The 12783-nt window shown below is 42.3% G+C and overlaps 1 protein-coding gene across 1 annotated transcript in view; it reads right to left on the bottom strand.

Annotated features, from left to right (window-relative positions):
• DERL2 (derlin 2) overlaps positions 1-12783 on the bottom strand; it is a 54640-nt gene that overhangs the window by 17711 nt on the left and 24146 nt on the right. The window contains exons 3-4 of the mRNA XM_086950278.1: positions 9353-9426; positions 2890-2983 (exon numbers count right to left, since the gene is read on the bottom strand). Coding sequence (XP_086806404.1) covers positions 2890-2983; positions 9353-9426 — 168 coding nt within the window. The remainder of the gene's footprint in view (positions 1-2889; positions 2984-9352; positions 9427-12783) is intronic.

The raw sequence follows: 12783 nt of genomic DNA, 5'->3' as shown, positions 1-12783 counted from the left end.
CCCACTCTTTAGGTCTTGGAAGCAATAGGTCTTGCAGAGAACCATGCTGGCAACCTACAATTGGTACAAAAGGGACACATCTTAGAATGGAGTGTCCAAAAGATTTAAAAATGCTCCTCCCCAATTCATTTATTAATGTGTTTATGCTGTTTTCAGACTTTGCTACATACACTTTGGGTCTGCAAGAAAAAAGCGATTGCATATGAAGAATAAGAACTGACTGAGCAGGAGATAGAATTATGGCAATTAATAAACTTTACAATGACAGTATTTGGTTCAACACAGAGACAGAAGCATATTATATAAATACTTGGGTTTAGTGCCACCAGGGACTAAGTTTGAAAGTTTTATTATGTTTTGTTGTAAGCTAAATTAATATCAATCTAGTGAATAAATCATGTCTGAGTGTACCAATATTTACATTTAGGGGCTTATTATGATGTCGGGCGGATGCCGTCGCTGATATGGGTCCTGACCTCTGAATTACAATACAACCTTATATGGTGCGGTTGCAAGCTTCCTTTTCTGTATGGGAGCTTGTGCTGTGGTTGGCTGCAGCACAAGCTCCCATACAGAAGGACGTTTGTGTTCATCCCTGCACCTTGTGATGCCAGCCACATGGTACAAGGATTAACAGGGGGCAACATAGGTACCCCCTTGGTCACCAACTGTAGGCCTCTGGTTTTAACCCCTTCGCTGCGGGGGGGGGGGGGGGCGGCCGCGCGCAGCGCCCACATGCTGGTGACGAGCTCAGCTCGTCATGGAGTACAGCGGAGCTGTCCTCATGACGAGCTCAGCTCGTCACGGCCGCACCCGTTTTTGGAACGTTCAGCACAGCGGGGAAATTAGCCCCGCTTGCGAACGTTCCAACGGCCGTGACGAGCTGAGCTTGTCAGCAGCACCCATGAGGTTAAGGGGGCCCTGCTAGGGGCCCTCAAACTCGCTTTCCGACAGGCTTTCCAAGTCAGAAATCCCTGCACGGAAAGCCTGCCAGGAACAGAGCATCGTAATCTGGGTGCCATAAAACGCAGCTCATATGGATTACGGGTCAGTCTCCGACTGGTCGACGGGCTGCTCCGAGCTTGTTGGAATCAAGCGGGAATGACTGTCCGGTTTCACTTCCATCCACCTAAATTGTAATAAGGCAGTTGGAAGTGAAACCAATGATCTTGGTCGGAGGCTTTCCGATCGAGCTTGCAATTGGCCCCATATTGTTACAGTTTATGTGTGCCGGAGTACTGTAGCACGAGAAACAAAAGAAAATATCTTAAAGTACATAAAATAATACTAACTGATGCCCCTTGGCACTATTTTTGCCACATAATTAGTATGAACAAAAGCAAATGTGAATTTATGTGATCACAGCGAAGTAAAAGCTTCTCAGTAATGTAACGGAGCCAATAAAAGAGATCCTTTAGTATATCAATCAAGAAGCTCATACAAGTACATCCTCCAGCAGTCCAAAGTCTGACCACGCAACCAAGGTATGTGAAAAAGTGCAACTTTATTGGAGTCTGACTTTTTGCTTAGTTAAAAGAAAAAAACGGCCTAATATCACAGGAATCAATAATATTAACGCAAATCTGTCAGGGAAAGTCCTAAGTCTCCAACCCAAGCCACACAGATTTTTTATATACAAGAAAAAAGACTTAGGCAGCCAAGCTATGGAACTCACTACCTCCAAGCATAAGATCATCGGACAACTATCTTATCTCCAGAAGACTATTCAAGAGTTGGCTCTTCCCTACATAACTACCATACTCGAACACAAATGTTCAGTATATGTGTACAAATGTGCATATAAACATTTGATTTAATTATATGTATGTATGTATATAAATAGGTTTATTTCTTTGTATAAATATGCATGATGATTATGTTTAGAAATATATATAGATATTTAGGCCTGATTAACAAATGTACATATATTACTTAATAGTTAGATTCTATGCGCAACATGTTTATAGGTCACTGCATAGTTTTTATGCAGGTCATTTGATTGGATGTTTATGGTTCTCTGTTTATTTTTTCTATCACGACAAGTAAATGTTTATTATAATATTTAGCTAGAATTGTTTCACTATTGAATTATTTCAAAGGAAAAAACAAATAAATTAGCTCAACTTAAATCTGGATATATTACCTTTCTTTTAGATTTACACCTCCATGTACTTATCTATATATATTTATGACTTTACTCATACTGTAAAAAAAATTAAACAAATACAGAAATTGCGTCTCTCAAATGCACTACCCTGTTTCACTCTATACCTCTCAATATATTCTCTTCCTCCACTCTATTACTCATCCCAAACCTCATTCTACCCCTGTGATCTTCAAAATAACTCTTTTTAGACTCTCCCCTCCTCTATCCCTCCTTGCATCTCCCCAAACATCATTTTCCCTCCTTAAGACTCATTCGAGACCTCATTTTACTACTATAATCTCCCTAATCCAGTTCTAGAGACCCTTCCTCCCTCTCTCCTTTACTTATCCCAAACCTCCTCCTACTACTATGTTCTCCCAATAAACATTTTCTAGACTCTTCCTTCTTCTATCCCTCCATTATCCTTTTCAGTCCAACTAACATTCAAATTTCCACTGCTCAAAATGTATTTTTGTTTCCCTATACTAATTCACCACTAATCCTTTTCGTATTCCGGAGGAGCGTGCAACCCGCCTAAAAGCAATTTAACGCCTCGTCGAGGATAGTAAGCACTATATAAATGCAATTAGCATACAAAGCATTTGTTTCTGAATTATTATGCAACACTTGTAGGCTTTTTCTGTAAAACAAAAATACATACAACCTGTGCAATACAAATATTTTGAAGCCATTTTTTTGCTCTGGAGGCATTCTAATTTTAAGAAAACATTCCAAAAGGATACAGTCATTAAAAGTCCACCAAAAAGAAACATAAATACAAAATCTGCCGTCCGACTTCGGAAAGAGCCTTCTTCCAGCATTCGACAGTATCGATATCTGAAGGAAAACTAGTTCAGGAAACAATCAATATTTTTGAACAGGAAGTTCACAATCACGTTTCAGGAAGAGCAAATACTAGTAGTATTCCGTATATCGCATTTTGTGCAGCGCAGATGGCTGAAGTTGCGGGCTTTGTAGCTTATATGCAAATAAAGGATTTCCTCTCTATTCTCCACAGCATCTGGAGAAGAATATCATGCTCACTTTGGCAAGCAGGTAAAAATCAAAAGGGCTTTAAATGCCAGACAGAAGTAGTGATTGGGTCCCTCTCACTCTGAAGGAGTGGGATTGGATAGTAGACTATTTTAAACATGACTTTGTATTAGAGCAGGTAATGAACACACTGACATCAGCAGTATCACAACTACATTTCTTTGTACGGATGCATAGCTTTTGACCACAGCTTGAGAGTTTGAGGAGCTTGAGAGTTTGAGGTGCCACGCTGTATGTTATGTTTTAGAAGCAAAAAGGGCAAATTGTTCAGAGAAATGGAACCACAGTCACACTGATGAAATGCCCTTGCCTTTGAAAAGGAATAATGCATAGATTTTGGAACAAAGAAAATCAAAAGGAGGTGTAAAAAAGAAAATCTCAGAGTTAGTCATGAAGTTTACTGAACAGAAACGGGAAAGCAACAACATTTTGATGCTATTTAAGTGTTTCGTTAAACTTCAAATCACATCCCTAATGTTCCATCAGCATGTTACAATATATTTTATTCACAGGGTTCATTTTGCGGTCATGCATCTTCTGAGAGCTTGTTTGGTGTCCACAAATCCTAAGTGGAACTAACACGTGCACTCCACAGAGCAGCAATGTTTGAATACCTGAAATACAGTGCAATAGCCAGTTAGCCAGTTAAGACGTCTTGACCAACAGTATTTCATTACTGGTCAGATTAGGTTTTAAGCAACAAATAAGGACGAAAAAATGACATTGGTATTTCACTTCAAACGTACACGATGTAATGAAATAAACAAAACTGCAACAAACTTCATATTTCAGTTAATAGAACTGCCAAAGCAATGTTTCAAGACAAACTGACGTTCGTCACAAAATACTGAAAACTATAAGTTTTCATGTTTCATGCTAAACTATTTGATATGATTCTACAACTGCAGCAACATGTTTTTACCCCAGGCTTGTGGTTGAATTTGGATAGGCAAGTGTCTCAAACAAACATGTTTTGTTCCTCACTGTAACACACACAATTACGTTTGATTAAGACAGATATTTGCCTGCGTTAATCCAGTTTACAAACTGACACTCAGAGAGAACTGCTAATCAACAATGAGAAGGGGGCACAGTTGAACCTACAGAGCCCAGCTGGCTACTAGATATTTCCACTTACAGGAAATCCCCTCAAATATGAATACTACAAATATGTAAATACTCAGCTTTTCATTAAAACTTCATCTCTACTTCGGCTGGCCAAAGATTCTAATTGTCAACAAACTACTTCTGGAATTCAGCAGTCCTTTCTGCCATGACACACTGCACCAACTCTCCTCATCTCTTAAATGTCTACAGCATTGAAATGGCAAGTTGGAATATAAAGGGAGTTCCCAGTATGCTGGGGCATTGGAGGATTCTTCCCAGCTTTTATCCAGCAGCCATCAATCCCTCATTGGAGGCTTCTTCCCAGCTCTAATCAAGCACCCATCAAAGTGCCCATCTTTGTGACGAAGCAGTCAGTGCTTTCCTCATACCAGGCTTGCAAATATTGGGGCATGAACTGCGCCTGATCAGTCTCAGCTACTTGCACAAATATACACATCCACTCAATTTAGGTTTCATAATATTCCATGACAGTTTCATTGGGTGTACAGGTCTGAAACTCAAAGGCCAATTACATGTGTCTTCCACAAAGCAACATAAAGGCAAATTGATTTGCAATTGAGCCCCACCGTCCATGCTGTGCACCACAGTTCATGTGTGAGAGCACTCCGAGGCATGTTGCAGAGGGACCATGTCGCTGTTCTCAATACCGTGCCCCTCACTTGTGAGAAATGATGTGGATGAGGAATTTTTGCGCCACTGCACCAGGTTAGATTGCTGCCTTAGCGCCAGCAAACACTTTCCTCTTTATGCACAGGACTGTCTTTAAAACTTGAGTTCTTCACTGATCAAAAGAGGAAGATGAACTGGGTCAGTTTGGAGGTATGGAATGAAAACCATTCACACTTCAGTAGTCATTTTTTGCATACATACTGCCATAAATAGCTTCCTGGTTATTGCATCTGAGACAGTCCTCAAATTGATTGCCTTCCCAGAGCGCAATGTCCTCCTCTTACAATGTTGAGTAATGCCACACTACACACTTCTGTGTGTGCACAGCAGTTCAGTGAAAGAGCGGTTTTACAGAGAATCCCACCACTGTTCGTCTTTAGTAAATAGTGTCTTTTAAATGTGGGGTTTGCGTCAGGTGTGTGTTTATCGATTATAAGATGTAATAGTGACACCTGAAGTTTGCAACGCTGTTAAACAGTCAGTATATGCTTAATGTGCTATACATTAAGCGTTCATGTTCATGTAGCACTTCATGCCACACTTTGACCATTTGCTGCTCTGTAAAAAACAAGATTTACAATTTCCCACTGTGATAGTGCTCAATTTACCAAACTCCTAAGGATGGAAATTGAGGGTGGCCTTATGAGGGGGAAGAGAAAAGGGAACAGGGACACTAAGAGTGGGGGGGGGGGGGGGGGGAGGGGAGGAGAATAATTACGTTCTCTCAAATTCTGGAATAACTGGGTTCGATGTTATCATCATTCTCTGGTTCGGAATGTGAAATCAGTGTGACTGGACCCTGGAGCGGTTGTTAATCTGGGTGTGCCAACATGAACCCCGTAACAGTTACATGGAATTTGAAACAGGTGAGAATGACGCGTAAATGGAGATATATGTGTCAAAATGCTCTTCGGCATCACAAGTCTTTATCAGAAGTACTCCTTCCAGCCAGCAGCGAGGGGTCATCATCCCCAGAGGCATCATTGACCAATAAAGCTGTAAAAGCTCTGAAAACCAATCTCGCTTAAAGGAGAGTATTTTATGTCTTTTTGCATTGCTTTCTTTAGGCAAACCATCTTAGTCATTTACGATTTAACTTTAATACATGTAATAGCACCCATTGAACATCAGCCTCCTTTAATCCATTTCTTTCACATGTTAGTGGTCAGCTCCGTGTGTTATTGTTCAGGGACTTCGGTTCCGGATCTCTAACCAGGACCAACAACCTCCAAGCTGCTCCCTTAGATAAGTGAAGAGTGCACACATTTCACTCACTTTTGGATAGCTCTCCCACACCGCTCCTTTAATTTCCTCAGCTGACACTGCACACCCGAGTGGTACAGGTACCCTTCTGAACCGGACTATTTTAAACCGCTGATTTGGGGAGGGATATCAATGGAGATGCCATGCAGCTACTCACCAAGATGGACCCTAAGATGTTTCAGTATGGTCACAAATGAGAAGTTCACCAACAGATGCAGGTTGGATCAACCTGTGGTGGTACCAATAAGATCACCAGAGACAAAGGAGACACTTCAGTCTGCCCGGATCCTGCGGGTAGGTTTTGGGAGTTGGTAGGGAGGGGGCTCAGGTTTAGGACAAGAGGAGACCAGGACCCACAGATGTTGCCCTGCACTGGTCTGGGAGGAATGTTTTTCTACAGTCGCAGATAAGCATCCTAAACCCTGCGTGGCCCTGCATAGTAACACCAGGATAAGCACCCAGCAGGCCGGTCTGACTGCTTACTCCTTTCCCAAGGAGTAGCACCTGAAGGGTGCTTAGACACCAGCTGACCTCAACCTGTTCGGCTCCATTGCACATCAGTCTATTCCAAGGCGGTCCAGAAAGGGGTGCTGGGCAACATCTGACCAATTCACCCCTTCTGAGGAGCCGGGGAGCACACACTAGGACGAAAGATAGTCAGTGCGATAACATCTTCCCGTTAGAGCAAACACCGGGCTGCAACTATTGCAGGGTAAACGGCAAAACCGTTGTGGAAGAGGAAAGATGAACAACAGAGGGTGAGAAAAACAAATTGATTGAGTAATATTAAATAACAGAGGGAGAGGCATCGGAATGGTGATGTAGAACAGTAGAAGTTAGGGTAGAATAGTAGGTGGAAATAGCAGATCATATGAGGGGTGGACTCCCTCCTTACCCTCATCATGGTGGCCGTCATCTCCCCTTTATGCTCTTTGATGGAAAGAGAGAGTGTGGACAGTGGAGAGGATGTGGAAAGAAAAACTAGATGCACACTAGGCATTACAGAGAGAAGAAAATGGTTGCTGAGAAGATAGAAAGTGCAGCGGTCCAAGCGTGAGAGATTTATAAATGCAAGAAAAAAGTGACAAAAGAGATGGACTGAACAGGAGCAAGAGAGGGAATGACGAGGGAATGGAGAGGAAAAAGGGGATGGAGAGAAAAAATGAGATGGAATAGAGAGGAAAAGGTAGGGGATGGAGAGGAAAAAGAGAGGGAATTATAGAGACAAAACAAATTAAAAAGAGAATGTGTGGAAGGAGGCAAGAGTACATTACTCGAGTCATGAAGAATAAGGCAGTGACAGTTTCCTTCACCCAAGCATTTATTTTTCACAAATGATAATTTTCATGGTTCTGGAACTGAACGAAGCGTGGCCCATGATGGGAGATGTATGCTGCTTGCACATCTGTGCCTCATTCTATGCCAAATCATTAAAAGGAGGAAATTGAAGCAAAAGTTAAGCTCGTCACGGCTAACAGGAAGCAAAGAAAACTTTGCAAACTATATGAAAATGCAACATTTTACGCAGGACTTTGTGAACGTTGCAACACAAAAAACGGCCACACGCACAATCCTAACTGATAATGCAGAACACCTAGTAACCAGTCTGCTAACATCCGGGGCCATGAAATACAAACCTGTTTCACTGATACCATCTACTCTATGGTCTGATCGTTGCCATTGCTAGTTTATCATTCAGACTAGCAAGAACACACAAAGATTTCCTTGTTAAAAAGTTCATACTGTCTCAACTTTCATGACTCGTTTTCCAAGCCTTTGTCAACTTCCAAAAATTGACTAACATTTGTGGGTACCCTACAATGTTATATAATCCTGATCTCTAGGCATGAAATGGAACGATAAGCGATCTGAAAGCAAACAGTGTAAACACCAAAAAGGACAGGATAAAAAGGTCTATTTTCTAATGCTTAAAAGGAAACAAATAAGCCAGCTCGCCAGCATTCATGAAAAATACAAGTCTAGTGTTACAGAGGTATGTAGCCTACCCATAATTATTTTTGGGTTTGCCTACAAATGCCACCTTCAGGGGTATTTATTTTCTTCCCTTTCAGGCCTCAAGTGATTTGCTTACCAATTATTACTTAAAGAAAGCTGAATATAATGGCAGGAATGACAGTGACTGCTGAGATGTCACTACCCTCTTTCACCCCCACCCCCAAATTGTCTAGGTTAGGGAGTTAAGATGTATGTATATTTGTATTTGGTTTTAATATGTGCTTTTATGGTCATATTGCTGACCGTATAAAGATTATTTGACTGACTGGAGTTCAGATCCCTTGGTAGAACGAACATACACCAGTCTTCCAATTGCATACTATCACAATGAGGATGACTGAAAGGTTGCTTAGGTCAATCAAGTCCACGGACTCCAATGAGGGTCCTGCACCAGAATGACTATTGGCTTGTCTCGGTTTGTTTCAATTCTCATAAACTCATTAAGCATTCTTTCCTGGAGGTCCATTTCTGATTGCAAATCAATAGAGGCAGAGTCGTTGCCTTCTGGAAAATAGTCCAATTTAGATCTATCTATCTAGTCCATTTTCAGGTCACTTTCTAACTTCTGGTCCTGGTCAAAGTGTTTGAGTATGCGGTGTGTCAACAAATGCAATTGCATCTTGAAAATTGTTCAATTTTAATGCAGAGGTTTCAGAATGAAGTAGCCCACCTAGTTTGAAATAATGATCTCATAAATAGGGATCACATTTCGGTAGCCAGCAAAGCCCTGCACTGGCTCCTAGATGAGAATCTGGTTTAAACTGGGCTGCAAGATCTTTAAAATGCATTAATTGCATGGCCTCATTAGTACCTAGTTAGTACTATTGACATCTATGCCCCTCTACTTGGCTTCCAGTTTGTCGACTGATGTAATGGTCTCTCTAAAATCAAGGACTTAAAATTATTCCTTTAGTATAACAAGGTTACCAACAGTGATGCTATGTGTGAACACTGAAGTAAGAATAGTTCAGCACGTTCTGCGCTCACGTGCACAAAAGAAACACAGCTACAAGTTTTCATATGTAGTATCAATACAATGCAGGTTATACTTCATCCTACTGATTGCACAAAGGATACAAGAAAATCATATTAAAAAAAAAGTTGAATCCAATAGGGCCAAAGAATAAAAAGTTTGTAATTAACCGCCATACCTACAAAAGAGAAAGACAAAAATCATTAAAATACATTTATTAATACAATCAACCCTGAAAAAGAATGCTTGAGCTACTACTGTAAAATGTACTCACTTTCAGTAACAATATTTTAATGGCTACATAATCTTCCTGCCGATTCTTCCCTTAAGAATATTTCCCAGGCATCAGACTAGTCTAGAAAACCTTTCCCCCAGCAGCAGGTTTTCAGTTAGAACTATGCGGCTCCAGTCAAGTCTCCAACTGTGAATCAAGACATAACCAGTGTGTAAGAGGCACCAACCCGCATACCGACGACAGTTCCTGAATCATCTTCTGTGCTACAGCGAGGCGTAGAGAAAAAACCGAGACAGCATTTTCAAAAGAAACAGTAATAGAATATTCTGTATGTATACCTTAAGGGTCTTCAGGGGAGGGGGTGTGTAACTTGGGTATCTGCAGGAAGATTAAGCATCGACCAGAATAGTATTACAGAAAGTAAGAGAAGATTTTTACTTCTGATGAATAAGTCTTTAAGCAAATTCCTCACCTTTATAATGAATCCGACAGCAACAGCATTTGGGAGGTCGGTGCGAGTTCTGCCAATCAACCAAGGTAGTCAAGCAGCACAACCCTGATAAAGTATACATCACTGCAAGCTTGCGATGTGATGAAATGACATTAAGCAAATGTATGCAGGGATGAACACACAGCCACCCAGGCCTCGTCAGATATCAGAATCTCTTTGGTGAGAGTAGTACAATAAGCAGTGGTTCGAGTAGTGGGGCACAAATGCCCTCTGGTGGGTCTTTCTTGGTTGCCCATCACCAAATGGTAAATTTGGTCGCTGCTTTGCCTTCGGCAAACCCCACAAAGAGCTTATCATCCACTTTGTCGTGTTGAATATGGTTGATGTAGGTATCCAGTCTATGGAGTCGCCCTTCCTCCGTGGTGGGATAAGCGAGGGGGAGAAAGATGGCAGAGTGATAGACAGCACCATATGAAAGGCTGAAACCTCCTGGGCAGGAAGTTTGAGCAGGTATGCAGGACCAACGTGCCCAGGTAGAAAAATGTAGAAGAGGGGACGAACAGGGAGGCTTGATTTTATGAGCTGTAGTTATTGTTACTAGCACCAAAAGTGTTCAAGTTAAAAAGTCAACCAGGACAACAGAGCATAAGCTCGACTGGGGAAGCCATAAAAAAAGTCAGCATAAGGGTCAGATTCCACTGAAGTGCAATAGACTGAGTGGTAGGAAACAAGTAAACAAAACTTTTTCTTAACGTTCCACAAATGGTGATTAAACGACAACTGATCAGGGAGACACATGAACACACCATCGCAGCTAAGTAACTTTTGAATGTGCAATTGCTAGACCCTGCTGTGGGAAAAAAGAGGGCGCCAGAAAGCTGCACTCTTAGCTATCTGGTTCACACCATTGCACTAATATGTTCCAGTGACCCACATAAATGGATTTTCTAGCTTTTTTTTTTTTGGTAGCAAAGATAGCATCTGCAACTTCACCTGGGAGGCAAAATGACTAGCAGACACCTCGCAATCTCCAAGCGTGCAGTCACAGCATTAGGGGAATGATCATTCTAGTGTGATAGCAGGTCCGTTCTGTGTGGACTAAGTAGCTGAATGAATGCTAAGTGCTAACAGATCTGCATTACAGATTCTCCTTGACCAATCTGGGGCAGTCAGGATCAGCTGTGCCCAATACTCTGGCACAACTTTTGGCATAAGCAAAAACCATTAACATGCATATGCACTCCCCAAGACCAGTTGACCCTAAATTTGTCCCCCAGGGAACCCTTCAGTGGAAGTGTACGGCATAAAACCAAGGGCACATCTTGCACTGCGTCAATGCAAAGAGATCCACATGTGGACACTCCAATATCGAGATGATCACTTTTGTTAATTTGTCGTGTAGTTCCCACTCTTGGACCTCCAATGAGAGATGAGTAAATGTGTCCTCCCTCATGTTGAGGGACCCAGGCAGATGGGCAGAAACCGGGAAACGTCCCTGTCGCGGAGTCCACTGTAACAGATGAATCGCCCCACAGCACTGCCTTGTCTGTATATATTATGGATGTTTGTAGAGTTTCCTGACAGGATGTGAATGGTGATACTTATGTGACAACAATACTCAGACAGGGACCAAAGGCCCACACCTTCATGCTGCCAAAGTGGGTGCCCCAGCCCAGAGAGGAACCATCCATGACCTCTGTAGCCTGCACGTGCAGAGGCATAACCCACCTCCAGCTTGGAGAGCACCATCTACCAGTGCAGATCCAAGCAGAACAAACAGAAGATCTGCAGTCGAGCCAGGAGTTCCCCCTGATGTCAGAGCCACTGATGCCACTGACACTCCTTCATCCACCATCTGGCAGGCGGAACCAACAGGATGCACAAGTCCATGAAGCCAAGCAGAAAAGGAGGTACATTTCAGTAGAATAACTTGGAATCCTATGTTGAACATCCATGGTCTTCCTCCTCCATGACAAATCCTTCATGGGGGTTGCGTCCAGCACTGCACCTACAAATGTTAACCACTGCTTTGAAGCAAGGCAAAACCGTTGGGAGTTGATGGAAAAGTCCAAGTTGCATATATCAGCGATTGTATGCCGGAGATGTCCCTTGACCAGCACCAGGGGCTCTGCTTTCACCAGTCAGTCACCCAGGTATGGAAATACATGGACTCCCACCATCTATTAAGTCACCCCAACAGCCAACTCACATGAAAACACGTGGTGAGATTTCATGCAAAATAACACAACTGAACTGATAGTGTTGTGACATGTTGAATCTCAAGTAATTCTTGTGAATGGGAAAAATTGGAAGATGGAAATAGATGCCCTGGAGATTTAGAGATGCCACTCATTAGCCCTTCAAGGTGAGCATCTTGGACATGTCCAGTGAATGCGATGATAAAAAAAGCTAGAGATCTGAGGCTCATTTTCTAAGGACCAACAAGTAAAAGTAGTAGAATTCTGTGCCTCTTTCTTCCACAGGTACCTCTTCATAACCCTTTTGTCCAAGAGAGCAAGGACTTCTGCCTACAGAGCTGAAGTGTGTGTTTGATGACACTTTCTGGCCAAAGTAAAGCAGGTCAAAAGGGAAGGACACAAAGTGTTGGGTGTAGTCCTTATTGTCAGCCAGACAACTAGCAATCCTTCATGATCATCTCCAAATGGTGAAAAAGTGGATGACCATCCACTTCCAATGGGGATGTCAATGCGGAGGGTGAGGGGGGTTAGAGGGAGAGGAGTTAGGCGAGAGTCAGATAAGCTTTGAGGCAGTAGAGCTAGCAGTGGGCCGAATGGGTTGGATCCACAGTTGCTGCTCATAGCAACTCTCCCCCTGGCTTGAAAGGAGCC

The sequence above is a fragment of the Lissotriton vulgaris genome, unplaced genomic scaffold, assembly GCF_964263255.1.
Source record: "Lissotriton vulgaris unplaced genomic scaffold, aLisVul1.2 SCAFFOLD_686, whole genome shotgun sequence".
Classification (NCBI taxonomy): domain Eukaryota; kingdom Metazoa; phylum Chordata; class Amphibia; order Caudata; family Salamandridae; genus Lissotriton; species Lissotriton vulgaris.
This window is presented reverse-complemented; position numbering and strand designations above follow the sequence as displayed.